This window comes from Loxodonta africana, chromosome 26 (genome assembly GCF_030014295.1).
Source record: "Loxodonta africana isolate mLoxAfr1 chromosome 26, mLoxAfr1.hap2, whole genome shotgun sequence".
NCBI lineage: Eukaryota > Metazoa > Chordata > Mammalia > Proboscidea > Elephantidae > Loxodonta > Loxodonta africana.
The window spans coordinates 14,268,413-14,287,095 of NC_087367.1; the positions used below are offsets into that span (position 1 = coordinate 14,268,413).

Consider the following 18,683-nt stretch of genomic DNA (forward strand, 5'->3'; position numbering starts at 1 on the left):
TCGCCACCCCCTCCCTGCTTTCCTTACTCACCCCCCCTCCCAACTCTCCGCCCCAGGCGCGGGTGACTCCGCCTCTCGGTGCCGGGCTGCTCTCCGGCTGGAGCAGGGAAAGGAGCGCTTCCCCGGACTCGGCTCCGCTCCGAGGCTCTGAAGCCGACGCCGCCAGCTCAGCTCCGGGGGCGGGAACAGGACGGCTCGCGCAGCTTGCCCCAAGGAGCCGCGGAGCTGAGAACGGCCCATGGGACGCCCCCAGGGGCTCTTTCCTCACCCTGCTGCCGCGTCCCGGTCCTAGGCGCCCGGGCTCCGCGGCCTGTCTGGAGAGGAGTATGAGGCCCGGGGCCCCGCGGACGGCGGCCACTGGGCGGCAGGGGCCTAGCTGCGGAGCCCCGCGCCCGAGGGCCGCGGGTGAGGAGCCGCGGGAGTCGGCGAGGCGTCGGGGCGCGGAGAGGAGCGCCCCAGCGCGGACGCCCGCAGGCCTGCCGGACCTGAGTGCAGCCTGAGCCCCGGGGAGGAGACGGGGGTGCCCCGCCGTCCGGGCTCTGGGGAGGCGGCTAGGGGCTCCGCGGCGGCCCCCGACTTCTGGCCACCATCCTCACATTCCTGCTCCCGCGGGGGGGATGTCGCGGCCCGGGCCCAGGGCACCGCCCCGGCCCCGGGGCTGAGCTCCGGACCATGTCCTCTCGCAGCCCCCGGCCCCCGTCCCGCCGCTGTCGCCGCCGCCTGCCGCGCCCAGCCTGCTGCTGCTGCTGCTGCCGCCGCTCGCACCTCAACGAAGACACGGGCCGCTTCGTGCTGCTGGCGGCGCTCATCGGCCTCTACCTGGTGGCGGGAGCCACGGTCTTCTCGGCCCTCGAGAGCCCCGGCGAGGCGGAGGCGCGGGCCCGCTGGGGAGCCACGCTGCGCAACTTCAGCGCGGCGCACGGCGTGGCGGAGCCGGAGCTGCGCGCCTTCCTTCGTCTCTACGAGGCCGCGCTGGCCGCTGGCGTCCGCGCCGACGCGCTGCGCCCGCACTGGGACTTCCCGGGCGCCTTCTACTTCGTGGGCACTGTGGTGTCGACCATAGGTGAGCCGCGCGCCTCTTGCGCGTCTTTCTTCTTCGCGCCTTTCACTTGCCGTCCTTTCCCCTGCTCAGTGGAAGGGCCAGCGTCCCTCGGACCTCCTCCTACCCTTGCCTACTTTTGTCTCAACCACTTTTCTCCGCCCTGCTCCCTCCTCCTGCTCCTTCTGTCTTTCCTGGCTTTCAGCGCGGGAGGTGGCTGGAAGGGCCCATCTCTGGCGCGCCCCCAGCGGTGACTCACCTAGCAGTGTGGTGCAGTGGGGAGAGCCTTCACCCAGCCGCGGGGCCGACTCGGGGCCGCCCGCGCTCCAGCACTTGCCAGCTCCGTGACCTAACCTCTCTGAGCCTGTTTTCTCTGTTAAGACAAGTTGGGAGAATATGCAGCAAGTGCCTTCTGGCTTCTGTTCCCCACGTCCCCTGCCCCGCTCCTTCCCCGGCCTCAGTTTCCTCACTCTGATGATTTCGAAGCCCTTTCTTCCTCCACGCTCACCATTGTTACTTCCACGTCTCCTTTCTCTCCTTTTCCCTCCGCGTTTGCGCCTCAGCGTCCTCTAGCCTTTTTATCCTGAAAAGAACGACCACTTTACCCAGAATCTCTCTCCCTAGATCTCCTTTTCACCCGCTTCTCCTGCAACCTACACTCCACACCCACCACAAAGTCAGTTAGATGTTTAGACGTCGGAGGCCAGGACTTCAGCTTCTGTATTCCACACATCCTTGGCTTTCAGCCTCCTCCCTCGGCGCCCCCTCCAGATTCTTCACCTCTTCCCTTCCCTTACCTGTGTCTCCTCTCCATCGTCTCCAACCGATAGTGGCACCAAGGGCTAGCTTGGAGTGGGACAGTTCCCCTATATCCATCACCACTTCTCCCCATTTGTGTTATAAGTCCTTCATGTTTCCTCAACCTTACAAAAAGAAGTATTTGTAAATACTCCTTCAGGTCCCCCACTCCTCTCTTGGCCACGAGATTTCTGCTTCTGGGCCCCTCCTGTAGAGAGATTCCGGAGCTGCCACTGCTCTTCACCCCACCCCATCCCTCCTCTTTCTCCCCCTTCTATCACCCACTTCCCCACATCCCACCGTTCCCTGGGCCCTGGGAGTCACGGGAAACGCAGCGCCCTCCCCAGTTACTCACCTGTATGGGGTGTAGAAGAAATACAAGGTTTTCACTTTGGTGAGACTGTGTGTGTGTCCCACCAGCTCCTGCTGGAGTCCCAGGGTAGGAGAAGGTACTTGGCTGCTGGCACCGCTAGTCCCCTCAAGGGACTGTCTCTTGGGGGTGTCTTTTTGAAGGAGAGGGCTGGCTTTGCTGGCTGAGAAGTGAGGGGTTTCATAGAAACCCCTTCCACAAGGAGTTCTGGGGTGCTTTGGTGTGCCAGCTCAGAGACAGGGGCCGGGACAAACTGACCTGTGCAGGCCAATGTGGATGACTGTTTGGAGGCAGAGAGAAATGCCGCATCCGTGTGCAGGATCTGAGCAGCTAGAGGCGCCTGTCTGGGTGTAGATGTACAGTCTGCAAAAGGGCTTCCTTGCCTTCAGTGATTTTTCATGTGTCATGCTTGGTCTGATTATTTTAAATAGAAAAGGCAAATACGGCACAAGTCCAAAGCACACATAAACGGGATAAAAATACCCTTTAAAAGCTATATCAAGTTGTTATGGTGATTAAAGATATAAAATGACCCCCTCAAAAAAAAAAATTCCCTTTTAAGAGCTGCATCAAGCTGCTATAGCAACTAGAGTTGTTTTTTTTTTTTAAGTGCTTTAAAAGTACTGAGAATGCTTACTTCTGGAGGATGACATCATACGCTCGCAGCTCGTTACTGATTTGTGCTCTTCCTCTCGTCCACAAGCCCTTTTGCTTTCTTCCACCTAGAGGCACACCTGTGCGCATATTGGGTGGTCGCAGTGTTTTGCTCCGGTGACATGCCCTGGCTTCCTAAAGGCACCCACAGGTGAAGCTGTTGGCAATGTCCTCTTCCTGTGGGCCTTAAGCCTACCCCATAGTGCCCAGTCTGGTGGCCTGTGGTCTCTGTGTCTCTCTCCCAGCTCCCATCCATCCTTGGCCCATTTTCTCTTTGGAAGCACTGATTCTGAACCCAGCCGCGGTTTCTAAAGCTTTCCCCAGCCCTTTGCACAAAATCAAGTTAGCATGCTGGCAAATTGTGTCATGTTCCAGCCTTTAATCTACTGGCAGGATTGGCTGTTCTTTTGTCAGGCAGAAAGGAACTCTGTTTTCTTCCTTGATTTGTGTTGTAGGATGTAGGCAAGCAGTGTAGGAGGGCCACACTGAAGCGTGTGGCTGTGTTACCAATGACCCAGCACATTGTTTCCAAAATCTGCTGCAGGGAGCCATCTATCACTGAAGGGAGCTGCACTCGTGGACCCAGACTGGCCTTTGGACAGCTCAGGGTTACACTGGCCCTTCGTAGGGCTGCCAAGACAGCCACATGAGTAGCAGGGCCTCTGCCAGTTACCTGGTCTTGGGCAGTGGTTCAAATTGGTCTCTTCTGTCGGTCAGATAAGTTCTGCTGAATCCTCAGTTAGCACAATTGTCATTTCAAGCCTTCTCTTTGCAAAACGCACTTGGATGAGATTTAAGTAGCGACCTATATGCGTCAGTTTCTCTTCTGGTTACGTGGTTCCTTTGCCTTAAATGCCCTTAGTCTTCAGATACAGTTATTATCATTACTGGTGCTTTCTGAATTCAGCAGCACAGGGAAGAAAACTCTATCCCAAATGGACGGACAGGACTCTCCCCTTCCCAGCTCATCCAGAGAAGAGGAAAATTAGCAACATACTCCCATTTATTTGATTGGTGAAAACAACACATTGTATATGGTTCATGCAAAGAAAAAAAAAAAAAAAAACCCTTTGCCATCAAGTTGATTCCGACTCATAGTGACCCTACAGGACAGAGTAGAACTGCCCCATAGGGTTTCCAAGGAGCACCTGGTGGATTTGAACAGCCAACCTTTTGGTTAGAAACCATAGCTCTTAACCACTACACCACCAGGGTTTCCATGGTTCATGCCGCAGTGTGGAACTCAGGGGACCAAAACAATTTAGTTCGGCTACCTATACTGCCTGGTCAAACAGGAAGTTTGCTATCAGGTCAATTCTGACTCATGGTGAGCCCAAGTGCGTCAGAGTAGAACTGCGCTCCGCAGGGTTTTCAATGGCTGAGTCCTCAGAAGTAGATTGCTAGGCCTTTGTGTTGTGTAGATTCAGCTAAGTGATTCATCTAGATTTTAGTATAGAAAACCTTTCTTTCATTCATTCTATAAATATGGCATATTGCATGTGTCAGGCCTGTGCTATTATGTTGAAATGTAAAAGCTTATTCTACGTGGGAAAGGTTAAAACATATTTCAGCATAGGTGTTGGAGCTCAGTGGTTATAGGTGGCGTGTTTCCACCATCCTCACAAGAGGTGGTTAAAACAAGAAAGGACCTTTGGCTTAACCCCATGTGGCCCGAGTGATAAGGGACTTGTCCAAGGTCACATAGTTAATTAGGGGTTGAGCCAGGTCCAGCATCCAAGTTGTACAATATATGTTCTACTAGTTTCATGCATATAACTGGCAGGCTCTTTCTTGTTTGGTGCTGAAGCACTTAATAATGAATGTGTGTGTGTGTGTGTGTGTGTCTGAGTGTGTGTGTCTGACAGCATGGCAGGGCTGGGCAGGAGGACTGGTTAGGCCAGCAACTGATTAAGTCCAGAGAAAGCTTGAAGGGTCAAACACATCTTACAGGTCAGACAGGCTGGAAGCTTCTAGTGGGTCTTACGCAGCTGGGCAGGCAAAAGCCAGTATGAAGAAGGTCAGAAACAGGGGTGTTGCATGTGAGAGATGCTCTGACTCATGGTAAGCTTGGTCCAAGGATGGAAGCTGCTTGCTCTCCGCCTTCTGTTCTATTTGTGTGTGTGTGTGTGTGTGTGTATGTAGGGGAGGGTAAGGAGAGAGGAATTGGCTTTCAGCTAGAGGGGAACACAGAGGAAGGTTCAGGTGTGGCTGTGTGTACTCAAGTTTAGATGGAACACCATGATAAGATGCAATATTTGTCCTGACATTTGGCTTGAACGGGGCCCCGTATCTATAGCTAGGTAGTTTGCAACTATGTAGACACACATACATGTCCACACAGCATAGACCCAGTGGGACAATTTGCCCGTGGTTATCCAGCAGCGGTTGAGACTGCATCAAAAGTCAATCTGAACAGTTCAAGGAAAATGAAAATCCACTTTGTGATCTAAATTATTCATACTGATTGCTTACACAGGACTGAAATCCTGGGTGATTATTAATTCTCCCATTTATGCTATATGACACATACCGTAGTGGTTGAAATCAAGTTTGTTTTAATTTGAATGCATCCGTTTACTCATTCCTCCATATAACAAGCATCCGAGACAAGCATAACTCAGCACGGTGGATGCGTGGCCCTTGCCACACCGTTATCTCCATTTTCTGTGATTATATACAAACTCCTAAAGATAGGTCCTTGGGTGGTACAGTTAAATGCTTAACTACTAGCTGAAAGGTTGGGGGTTTGAACCCACCCAGAGCCTCCTTGGAAGACAGGTCTGGTGATCTGCTTCTGAAAGGTCACGGCCTTGAAAACCCTCTGGAGCCCAGTTCTACTCTTCACACATGGCGCCATGAGTTAGAATTGACTCACGGGTAACTGAAAACAACAAAAGATAAAGATGGTGACTTGTGTTCTTTTAGAACTAAACAGTATTCTTAGAGGCAGTGCTCCAGCTCCCAGATGTTCAAAACAACCCAAAGAGTGTTAATCCGTCATTTCACATCTTAAAGGATGTTTTCTTGGTTCACTTTGAAAAGATTAACAGGAAACGTTCCATTGGGGTTTTAATTCTGCAACTGCTGTCAGATTCACACACAGAGAAGAAGAACATATTTATAAGTCTCCCTCAAATGGCAGCTCGATATAAACAGAAATATCTTTTTGCTTCCTTTTATTAGGTTCTCTGGCAGCGTAATTTCGCTATAAAGCTAAAATCCTGCAGCTATAGACAGGATGGTATAGGTGTGAGAGCTGGCACTTTTGGCACTGCATAATTAGCTGGCTGCTTTCAGAATTAGGCATACTTAATTATTCAGTCACAGGATTAGTAACAAGTCCTAACTTTTCCCCCCCTTTTTAACATGGATTTTCTTTTTTTTTTTTAATGTTTTTCCTACGAAGGAAACTAAGACATTATAAGACTGAAATGCCACTACCACATTTATGTCCCAGTTTTCTTCTGACACGCATGTGATCCAGCTGGAAAGGCTCTGATTCTGATACCTGGAGGGAAGTATGTCACCCGGAAGGTGAGGAGCACCTGGACTCGCTCGTTCCTCTCATCGCCTATTTTGTATTGAAAAGATGAAGCCACAGCAACACTGAAGGACATTTAGGGAAAAAATGCATTATTAGATTTGAAACTCTAGGTTACCCGTGGCCGTCAAGTCGATTCTGACTCAAAGCGACCCTATAGGACAGAGCAGAACTGCCCCATAGGATTTCCAAGGAGTGGCTGGTGGATTCGAACCGCCAACCTTTTGATTAGCAGCTGAGTTCTTAACCACTGCACCACCAGGGCTCCAGGTGGGGGACAGGAATTGCATCTCTCATTCACTGCTCCATCCTCAGCACCCAGCATCGGATGCGGCACATACTGAATAATAATTATTTATCAAATGAATAAGAGAGCAACTCACTCATAATATCACAGCCCCAATGCAAGTCTTCATTTTTGCAGATTACCGCACAAAAGGAAAGGAAACTGTTGTGTGCTGAGCTGCTTCCCTTTTGTTAACATTTTATTATCAATGTTGTTTCCTTGCTTCCTTGTAGCTCTCACATACTAATTTTAAACCCATTCCCATCGAGTCGATTCCAACTCATAGTGACCCTTATAGACAGAATAGAACTGTCCCGTAGGGCTTCCAAGGCTGTAAACTTTACAGAAGCAGACTGTCACATCTTTCTTTTGCAGGACCGCTGGTGCGTTCAAATCACTGACCTTTTGGTTAGCAGCCGATTACTTTAACCACTGCGCCACCAGGGCTCGTTATACTAATTTTAATGGGCGTATAATATTTCATCTAGTTCATGTTCTGTAATTTATTACCCCTGTTGCTGGGTAGTAGTCCCTGAGTGGCACAAACATTTAAGCACTCAGCTACTAACTGCAAGGTGGTGGTTGGAAGCTACCCAGAGGCACCTCAGAAGAAGGACCTGGAGACCTGCTTCCAGAAGGTCACAGCCATGAAAACCCTACAGAGCACAGTTCTACTCTGACACACATGGGTTCACCACTAGCTGGAATTGACCCTGCGGCAACTGGTTTGGTTGCCAGGTAGCTGGGTGGTTTCCAATTTGGGCTATTTTGAGTAATGCCACAGTGATCACCTTTATACATATGGCCTTTTCCTTCTTCTGTAGATCTCCTTGGGATGAATTCCATTCCCAGTGGAGGAACCACTGAGTTAAAGGATGTGGTTGTCTGTATGGTACTGTGGCCAACCCCTTCAAAGTGAGGGACTTTCTGATCTCTCCCAAGCTGAGCCTATGCCTCTACAAAGCCTAGCAGAGGTCTGACAGTTATCCAGCTAATTGCTCCATGGAAACAGGCCACATTTTCTCCAGGATTACACTTAGTTCCAGGGGCTTAGCTGCCTCCCAAACAAAGCTGTGGCTTCAGCATCCCTTGTGTTAATGAGAGCTGCTTCCTTGAGAAGTTTCGGATGAGTGGAGAAGAGCAGGGAAGAGAAACAGATGGGAGCAGCTGTCAGGCCATCGAAGACTGAGGCCAGAGGGGTGGGCACCTGTACCCTCTTCACTCCTGTGCCCTGCACTCCCGGGGATGCTCTGCCACAACTCCTGGGCCAGGCCCACTGAAGCAGAGCATTCTTCCAGTCAGCCTGGAAAGGCCCAGAATTCCACCAAAAGGAGCAAAGACACACCCTTAGAATATTCCAGCTGGAGTGTTACTGTTGTTGTTAGGTGCTAGCCGGTCGGCTCCGACTCATAGGAACCCTATGTACAACAGAACGAAACACTGCCCAGTCCTGTGCCATTCTCACGATCGTTGTTATGCTTGAGCCCATTGTTAGAGCCACTGTGTCAATCCATCTCATTGAGGGTCTTCGTCTTTTTCACTGACCCTCTACTTTTCTGAGCATGATGTCCTTCTTCAGGGACTGATCCCTCCTGACAACATGTCCAAAGTATGTGAGACGTAGTCTTGCCATCTTTGCTTCTAAGGAGCATTCTGGTTGTACTTCCTCCAAGACAGATTTGTTCGTTCTGGCAGTCCATGGTATATTCAATATTCTTCACCAACACCACAATTCAAAGGTGTCAATTCTTCTTTGGTCTTCCTTCTTCGTTGTCCAGCTTTCGCATGCATATGAAGCAATTGAAAACACCATGGCTTGGGTTAGGCACACCTTAGTCTTTAAGGTGACATTTTTGCTGTTGTTAGATGCCATCGAGTCAATTTCAACTCATACTGACCCCATGTGGCAGAGTAGAACTGTCCCCATAAGGATTTCTTGGCCTTCCCCAACCATTTAGACCCTTCTGTCAACAAAAGCCAACGTGCAACCCATCATAGAGAACAGCCAGTAGCCAAGCTGCTGTAGTTGGTGGTGGGGCCAGAGCCCTGCCCATTCTCTTAGAGGCTCTCCACTACCCAAAGGCTTCTCCGAGGAATCCTAGAGCTCCTCCGAGACCAACCTGAACACAGCTAGTTGAACTTCATTCCTTAATTTACCTAAGGGACACTGGAGGTTCAGAGGGAGGAGAGATTGCTCAAGGTGACAGAGCAAGTCAGAGAGGCATTAGCTGAGACTGGAGCTAACCCAGACCCAGTTCCTGTCTTCCTTCTCATCTTTCCTGTGTAGATTCTGAGTTCATTGACCTCAGAGCTTGAGTTCTCACACTTCTCTGGAGGAATTTCCTGGATACTGCCAAAGATAGATAGATAATAGACAGACAGACATAGATGATAGAGAGATCGATAGATGATAGGTAGGTAGGTAGATAGACAGACACACAGACAGACAGATAATCCCCACACAATACACACACACATATGCACACTGCCCAAACCGTAGGACAAGTACAGAACCAGGTCCAGCTGTGGTTCTCCTGAGCAGGTTCCTAGGCTTCCCAGCAGGGATGGACACTAAGCTGTACATAGAGGAGAAAAGGGAAGACAACCACGAGGGCACCTGAGGAGCAAGCAAATAAGCGGAGTGACTTGGAGATGTCTTCCAGGTAAAAACCCCTGCTCAGTCTGATGGTGGTGGTGTGGTAGCCTTAGGTCCAGGTTGAAGGTAGAGCTTCAGTAACTGCCTCCACCCCCCACCACCTGGAGTGGGGTCCCCCAGCCTGTGCTTGGCTGCCTGAGATTCAGAGGAGCTGGGAGACACAGCATAGGGTCATCCGTTTGTTCCTGTGGTCACCTCCAAGCTTTCTAGCCTCCTAGCCCTCCCTTTGCCCCCACTCATCTCCATGGACTCCCAGAATCCAGAGCTGGGGCAGGGGCTGCCAGCCAGCAAGCCAGAACCTGAGGTGGGCGCACTGGACAGAGACTCGGCCTCTGGTCCTCTCTGGGGGGCAGTGGCAGAGCTTCTGTGTCCACTGTGGGGAAAAATCCTTGTCAGCTTCTCAGAGCTCCTTGGAGATCTCTACGTGGCGTCTGTCTTTCCCACATGCATGCTTGCTTCTCTGTGCCTAATTGGCTCCTTGTATGCCTCGGAAGTGATTGGCCTAAAACCCACCCTATACTGATATGGCCTCGTCAACATAACAAAGAAAACCCTACTCCCAAATGGGACTACATCCACAAGGATAGGTGTTAGGATTCCAACACATAGACTTGGGGGACACAATTCAATCTATAACAGTGCTTCCTGGGGTTACTGGAAGGACTGAAGGAGCCGAAGGGTGCAAAGCACTACCTGGGGCAGAGACAGCCCTCCAAAAGCATCAGTCCTCAGAGCTGGGCAGCTGTTCCTTCGGTTTTCTTGTGCAAGAGGGAGACCAGGGCACAGGTCACACTAGACACGTTGCCCTGTGCACACCCTCCTGGGCCCTGAGCCGGCCCTGCAGCGTGGTATCTGGTTGGCCACTGTCTCTCGGGCATGTTGTTACATAACTGCCGGGGGAGGGGAGGGTGCTTTTTCAAATGCATTTTCTTTGGGGCCTCAGCTAGAATGTCTTAATAATGCCTCACAGGCCTGCTGCTCTTTAATCTTTTTAAAGTAACACATTTGGTGAATAAGTGAATAGTGACTGACTGGTGGGTTAGATCCTTACCCCGAGATCCCAGCCCTGGCCCAGTGCCAAGATGGACACTGGGAAAGGGAAGCCGCAGCCCTTCCCCCGTCTCTTGCTCCCCACATGGGCTGGAGCCCCAGAGCTGAGACTAGCAGAGAGGCTAACTCCTGGCTGCAGCCACCCCACTGTCTTCTTGCAGGCAGAGCCAGTGTCAGGACTGTGGGTGGAGGGACACACTACAGCCAGCAGCCCCGTGGTGGGGGGAGCCAGCGTGCTGCTCCAGGCCCCAGGCCCAGACTTTTCCTGTGCCTTCACCCCAGGCTACCACAGCTCTGAGGGGTGCAGAAAGCCTGGGGGCCCTTCTTCCCTGTCAGAGGCCTCCTGGAGCAGCAGCCACAGAGCCTGTGTGAGCATCTCCCCTGTCTTAACTCTCCACCATGCTGGCAGCCAGGGCCTTTGTGCTGGGAATCAGAGGGACAACGGAAGCATCACTGGTCTTGTTGATTGTCTCCCCCCATCCCCATGTGTGTCACGCTTGTCAGTTTACTCTGTGTTCACCCATGTTTACTCAGGAATTGCCTCAAAAACCTAGGACAGCAAGGAAGATGGCATTCCAGTTCATAGATGAAGGTTCAGAGAGGTTAAGCAACTTGCCTGGGGTCACACAGCACATCCGTCAGTGGCAGGGAGAGCATCCAGGGCTCCTGACTGTCCAGCATCTTCTCTGCTGCCCCTGAGCTGTACACTACCACAGAGGGGGAGGCATCACAGATCACTGGGGTCCGCTGGATGGTGGGCACGGAGGAGAAGCTAAAGCACAGTTAGGGACACTGGGGTCTGGCTGTGCTGCGTTCCCTGAAGCTCCAGCGGCTACACTGAACCAAGGGCTGGCTGCTTTCCATTCTCCACAACGCAGCGCCTTTATGGGAGGGGGGCTGCCAAGCAGACAAGCATGGGAAAGCGAGCAGGGGGCTCCAGGCAGGGGCTGAATAGAGCTTGTGTTGGTGCCCGTGCACGCCAGGCTCCTGCTCAGAGTTGGGACCCCATGACCCGAAGGCTCCCAGCCTGCACTTGAGACAGCAACAGCAGGCGTTCAGTGATGGGGACAGAAAACCAAAGAACCAGAAGGTCTGCACGTGAACAGAGCAGCAGGAAAGTCTGTAGACCCGACCAGCTCAGAACCAGGTCTCCCAAGAGCCTGCTGGTTTGGGCAATGCTCTGCCCTAGGTTATATTCTGAGGGACATCCCTGGCCAGACATTGTGGGAATGCATAAAACCAAGCACCTGCCAGTGCACCCCACTTCCTAGACACCCTTAACTACTGCACTCCATCCCCACTCCTGCACCCCGGGCACTTTAAGCCTCCAGGCCATTGCTCATGCTGGTCTCTCCACCTGGAATTCCCTTCCTTTCTCCCCAAGCTCACCAGGTGAACTTGAACTTCAAGACTCACCTTCAATGGAGCCACTAGACCAAGACCTTCTTTGAAGTCCCTCTTCCCCTACTTCCCAGAGTAATGTAATGCCTATGTCAGCTTCCCCAGTTTTGAGGTACTGCCTCTGTTCAGGGGGATAAGGTGTGTCAAAAGCTGGCCCAGGACCAAGCATATGGGAGGTGCGCGGTAACTTTGTTTCCTTTCTTCGTCCTCCAGTTCAGGAGCTGTGTCTTAGTCGAGCTTGTCACTGCTACACTTAATAACAATAATAACCATAAGAGCAGTCACTGTGTGCTGAATGACTACTGTGAAGTCGGCACTGTGTCCGGAAGTGGAGATAATTAAAGCGAAGATGTCATGTCTGTAATCATGGACCATAATGCCTGGCCTAAAGTGGGTGATTAAGCAGTATTTGTGGAATGGAGGGAGGGAGGGAGAAAGTGAAAATCTTGGACTACTCCAAATAAAAAAAAAAACTGGACCCAGGCCGGGCTCCAGGAACCTCCCAGAGCATCACCTCCGCCACCCACGCCCATGCTGGCTGTGTCCTGGCCCTTCTGCTGGAGCTGTTGGTTTAGCGATTTCTTGGCGGCTGGCAAGTGTCAGGGCAGCCCGCTTAATCTGTCTGGGGCTCCCTGGCCCACAGTGCTGTCTCCCGGCTCCCTGCTGCCTGTGCCCAGGAGAAGTGAGGACACCTGGTGGACCAGAGTCCTTGGAGTGGGGCAGACTGAGTGCTTCTCAGCCTCAGTGGCTCTGGCCCCCAAGGGGTGGTGGGAAAAGTTGAGTCCTGAACAAGGGAGGCCTGGTTTGTGGTCCTAGCTCTCCACTGACTCAGATTCCCCACCCGGCACTGGCCCTGGCCTCATCCCCCAGCCACAAGAAGGCCCCACTGAATCCTACCCCGAGGTCCAGCAGGTCTAGCTTCTCCCTTCGCCTGCCCATGGCACACCCTTCAGAAACTGGGTGTCGGTTCACACATTGGACGGAATTTTTGATCAGTGACTAAAGGCAGTTCCACAAACCAGGAAAAATTATCCCACCCAGACAGCCCAGCACCCTCACAATGCCTCCAAAAATATTTGGAGAAGGTTTTGTTGGAATATGGGTGTCCCCGGTTTTCTGGCAAGTTACAGTTGAGATAAACACAAACCCTGAGTCTTGCTCCACATCACTTCATCTTTTCCAAATGGCCGCATCTCTTTCCCTGCTGCCAAGTGTTCTAAATCTCGAGCGCCTCGTGCAAGCCTGCTCTGCTGGTAACATCAGGACCAAAACCAAAAAACCAAACCCAGTGCCGTCGAGTAGATTCCAACTCATAGCGACCCTATAACGCCAGGACCTGCCAAAAATGCTGAAGGCCTGAGACAGAAAGACAGACACGAAACTCTGCCCTGGTGAGTGTGCTGGCATTTTCTGTGAGGGCAGGGCACATTTTGGAGGCCAGGCAATTACTGATTGTTGGGTTCCCAACTGGAGGGCCAGGAAAGAGAGCTGAGATCACGAGTGAGCCAATTCTGAAAGAGACCCGGAAGCTCTGGGCGGTGGACAGGGAAGAGGACCCTGCCCGTGTCAGTGCCGGGGCAAGACCCAGGGCTGGCCCACGTAGCTCCCTCTACTGGCCATTCTCTGAACTTCCGGTTGTTATGGGCATTTGAGTATTTGTGTAACTGTTTAAGGTCTGCCTCCCTTGCCAGATTCTGGGCTCCGGGAAGACAAGGAACGTGTCTGTTCTGTTCTCTGTTTTATCCCCCATGCCTGGCACAGTGCTTGGCACATGTGAGGTACTCCAGGAATATTTGTGGAATGAGTGACAATTCAGATGAATGGCTGTTTCCAAGATTCTCAACTCTACCCAGGCACCAGTTTAAGAAAAAGGAAAATATGAAAGTTCCCATTTATGAATTAAGTGATTCACTTTGTAAAAGAAAGTGTTAGGGATTCGTTCCAGGTTTTCTGTAAATAGCCAGGTAACCCAAACCCATTGCCATTGATTCCAACTCCTGGTGACCCCATATGTTACAGAGTAGACCTGTTCCATAGGGCTTTCTTGGCTGTAATCTTTACGGACGCTGATTGCCAGGTCTTTCTTCTACAGCACTGCTGGGTGGGTTCCACCCAGCAACCTTTAGGTTAGTTAAAAAAACGAAAAACCAAACCCACTGCTGTCGAGTTAATTCCAACTCATAGCGACCCTATAGGACAGAGTAGAAATGTCCTATAGGGTTTAACAAAGCTGTAAATCTCCTTAGAGAAGCAGACTGCCACATCTTTCTCCTGAGGTGCGGACGGTGGGTTCAAACCACCAACCTTTCCATTAGCAGCGGAACACTTTAACCACCCTGCCACCAGGGCTCAATTTAGGTTAGTAGTCAGGCACAAACCACTTGTGCCACTGACGAACCCTATCCAGGTACCCCAGGGCATTTAAAATGAGTGTCCATGAAACCAGCATTTTGGGAACCCAGCAACTGCGTACTGTCCACTTTACTGTTATTCCCACCTTCACGTAAGCCCCAAACTCTAAGGCAGCCCAGGCCTAACATCAAGGGGATCCAGGTCACGTTAGTGGGCAATTCGGGACAGTGTATACGTAACAAGAGCGGAAGCTGGTAATACATCCTGCACTGGCTGGACTTGTTCAGGGGAGGAGGGGTCAGGGAAGGCCTCCTGGAGGAGTCGTGCAGAGGCTGGGTCCTATGCACAACATACGCAGAATCGTTCATCCAACTGGACCAGGTGGGTATTGTGTCTGCCTCCATCTCAGGGCTGAAGAAATCTGCGTCTCCAAGCCACAAGCTGTAGTACAGCACAGTGGTAAAGGAAGGGGTGCCGAGCGCCCTGCTCGTGGGTTTTAATCTCAGCTGTCATTCACTGATGGGTCACCTGGCATGTGTCTTAACCTGCTGCCTTCATCTGCCGGTCTGCTTATTTATTCGCCGAAGACATCCGGCTCGCTGCCTCTCCCCAGACCCCATTTTTTGGTTGGCCCATCGAAGAAAAATCTGAGTTCACAGTTTCTTTTTTTTTTATTGTGCTTTAAGTGAAAGTTTACAAATTAAGTCAGTCTTTCATACAAAAACTTATACACACCTTGCTAAGTACTCCTAGTTGCTCTCCCCGCAATGAGACAGCACACTCCCTCTCTCCACCCTGTATTCCGTGTCCATTCAGCCAGGTTCTGTCCCCCTCTGCCTTCTCATCTTGCCTCCAGACAGGAGCTGCCCACATAATCTCATGTGTCCACTTCATCCAAGAAGCTCACCCCTCACCAGTATCACTTTCTACCCCATAGTCCAGTCCAATCCCTGTCTGAAGAGTTGGCTTTGGGAATGGTTCCTGTTTTGGGCTAACAGAAGGACATTGTCTCTTGGGCTCATAACTACCTTGCGGCTTTCGTGTTCTTCCTTCTCCTTTGCTCCAGGTGGGTTGAGACCAGTTGATGCATTTTAACCCCAGACGCCACTCACTAAAGTGGGATGCAGAATGTTTTCTTAATAGATTTTACGAGTTTGGAGTTTCTTGACCATCTCATCTACAAGGTTTTTCTCGATCTACTCCAGCCAGTCACTCCCAGGGTACTACCTGTGGCTTTGTTTTTAATTTCACTAACTTCAAATTTTTAGACTCCAAACATTTCACCTTCTGAGCACCACCTCCCACCCTTCCAGCTCTCATTCTCTATTGCCCCCACTTCAGCAATCCTTTGACCTCCTCAAGACCTGTGGTCCGTGAACACCTCTACTCTTCTGTTTCTATCGTCTTCTTTGGGCCTTCACTTCTACTCTGTCATATAGGGTCTCTAGAAGTTGGAATCGACTCAACAATACTTAACAACAACATTAGACCTCAGGACATTTACACTTGCTGTCCTTGCTCCTCAGAGCACTGCCCCTGAGTCTGGCTGTGGCTGACTTCTTCTCAACCACATTCAAGCCTCTGCTAAAATGTCACCCCTCCAAGGGTCTTCCCTGAATACCCTGACGGTAGCATACCCACCCAGCCCAGCCCCTCTCCAGCACATCACTCTGCCTTGTTGCCCTCATAGACACCCCACTTTCAGAAATTATCTCATGCACATCTTTGTTTACTTGGTTGTTGCCTGACCTGTGTCCACTCCCTGTACCATGAGAGCAGAGTTCTTCTTTGTCTTGTCTGCTGTCATGGTCCCATTGCCTAGTACAGCACCTGATGTCTGGTGAATGAACGAATGAACTTCCAAAGCTTTGCTTTTTGCATCGTTAAAATGGAATTCATACCAGTGCCTGTCTCACAAGGCTGTTGGGAGAATTCAGTGAGATGATGAGTGTAGGTGCTTAGGCTGGCCCTGGCCTTTAATGAGCTATTGTTTTTAGTAATAAATAATTTGGCTGAGGTCACACATTGAGGGGCAAAGCGGGGCCCTGAGCTGAGGTCTCTGATCCCATCTTTTGCTCTTTCCAGTATGTCAGGTGCTGCCTCTTAGGAGAACAGAGTGAGGGAGGTCAGGAGGCAAGCCTGTGCCCACCAGCACTTCTGTTGCCACCAGCCGGCCTTAAACATGTCAAGGAATGACGATGGGCGAGACTGGTTTAATAGGGTCAAGTCAGATAGGAGGGCCTTGAGTGCCAGCAGAAACATTTAGACTTGGTCTGGGGAGCCATAAAACCAGTTGCATCTAGCTGACTGTAACTCACAGCAACCCCATGTGTGTCAGAGTAGAGCCGTGCTCCACAGGGTTTTCAGTGCCTGAATTTTTGGAAGTAGATAGCCAGGCATACCTACCAAGGCCCCTCTGGGTGGACTGGAACCTCCGACTGTTGGGTTATCAGCTGAGCACATTGGCCATTTCCACCATTCGGGGACTCCCAGGGAGCAATAGGGAGCCATTGTAAGTTCTTGAGCAAGAAGTGATTAGATGACGAGTGTTTTAGAAGAGCAGTCTGGCTGATTAGTCACTATCTAGTTATGTCATTAATTCAGGCAGCTTAGTTAGTCTAAATTGTCAGTGTCTAGACTGCCTGGAAATGACCAGATAATTGTCAAGTCCCTTGTTTTGGCTGTTCACTTCGAACATTTAAATCAGCCCACGGCCAGCCATCCCCATCACTTTATGGGGAGCTTACATGTCTCTATGGGTGGTAAATGCTTGAAGAATATGTACCGAGTGCTCTATATTCAGCTCTGAACCGCTATGTGATTCTAAACTCATCCAAGAGGATTGCCAATGTGTATTGTTTCTTCATGAGCACTAAGTGGCTCATGATCTATGAGAGTTATAATTTTGTTTTATAGCTACCGGTGTATACACTTTGAAAAAGGACTTGGCGGGATTTGGCATGTAGGCTCAGCAGCCACATACAAGTCTTTCTCACAGGACGTCTGCCTCACAGGATCATGAGGAGGACCTTCTTGCAATAGGTTGAAGTTCAATTAATGTTTGTTCATTTGTTTACGTGGCAACCCAAGATGCTGGGTATGTGCATGCAGAGTGAATTGACTGGAAGGGGCTTGGGCTAGGGGCTGAGGGACCATTGGCCTTTGGAAATGAACAGGAGAGAAGGTGTGAGACATGTTTTCAGGTGTCAAATGGCAGGACCTGGAGATTAGCACTCAACACCGCCTCTGCCAATCTTGGGTTTTCTGACTGCCTGTTCCTCCCTGCAGTGAGATGGATTGCTTTTGTATGGCCTTTTTTTCTAGCCATGGTCTTGTCACAGCCACCAAAATGATTGGGTGGGGCTATGCAAATAAGGTGCTTATGGCCCACCAAGGGGATTGGATGGCTTGCTCATAATACAAATAAACATGCATGGCACCCTTGTGGAGGTGGGGTCATGCAAATAAGATATATGGAACCCTAACTAGGGGTTGGTCAGTGTTGCCATCCCACTAAGTTTAAAATGAGCCATCCCAGAGGTGGAAAGGAGGGACCTCACTACCGCCAAGAAAAAAGAGCTAAGAGTGAAGCGTGTCTTTTGGACCTGGGATCCCTGCACTGAGAACCTCCTAGACCCAGGAGACAGAGCGAGCGAGCTGTAATAACCCTGTGGATGGCGAGAAGCGGCTGCAGAAAAATGACAGCAGCAGAACCAGGAGATGGCATGAGACGGTGCAGTGGGCTTCCCGGCCCACAGAGCAAGGCAGTTACAGCCAGTGTAATGACCCACAGAGTGAGGTTGCTGAGTACCTTTGGGCTGAGTCTTACTGGTGGAGTAGGGTCCCCCAGTTACTTGCTGGCAGAGCTAAAGAGCTTTGTAACACTTTCCCGAGCAGGGCAGAGACCCGGCCAGCCCAAGAGGCCTGAGGGGCCAAAGACCAGGGAGAGGACCGCTTGTGGGCATGGCTGAGAAGAGGCTGTCCTGATCAAAGAACTACATCCTGAATTGTAACTTGTTACTTCCTCAATAAACCCAATAATAATGAGTATTGTCTGTGAGTTCTGTGTGGCCATTGCAATGGGTTATCAAACCCAGCAGAGAAGTAAGAGTGCCATGGGAGGGACAGCTGGTGTCAGAATTGGAGTTGGAGGGTGGCGGTATGTTTGACCTCCGCCTCGTAGGGATCAACTTTGGGCTGTCGATGCTGACGATTCTCTCTTCGCCTCGTGAGGTTATACGAGGAGGTCAGAAGCCTCTGCCCTGCCACATTTTACACTCCCCCATTTCCTGGCAGCAAGGCCACCATGAGGATCCCAAAAAATGGGCTGAGCGAGTGCCTGGGGACCCCTCCAGTGCATCTGGGGATTTGTGTGCGTGTCTCCTAATAGAAGGGAGAGTTGAAGATGCGACAGCCATGCAGGAGCTGGGGGAGAAGTCAGGCTGAGGCCGGACCTCCACTCCAAAGCTGTGCTCATCAGGGCGGACCTCCCTTCCCTGCTTGGAGATTACTGAGGGCAACCTCCTGTGCCCTGCA

At 51.2% G+C, this 18,683-nt stretch overlaps 1 protein-coding gene across 1 annotated transcript in view; it reads left to right on the forward strand.

The window, feature by feature from the left end:
* Positions 1-672: 672 nt before the first annotated feature.
* Positions 673-18,683, forward strand: part of KCNK12 (potassium two pore domain channel subfamily K member 12) — a 48,360-nt gene continuing 30,349 nt past the window's right edge. The window contains exon 1 of the mRNA XM_064277305.1: positions 673-1,063. Within this exon, the coding sequence (XP_064133375.1) occupies positions 673-1,063 (391 nt within the window). The remainder of the gene's footprint in view (positions 1,064-18,683) is intronic.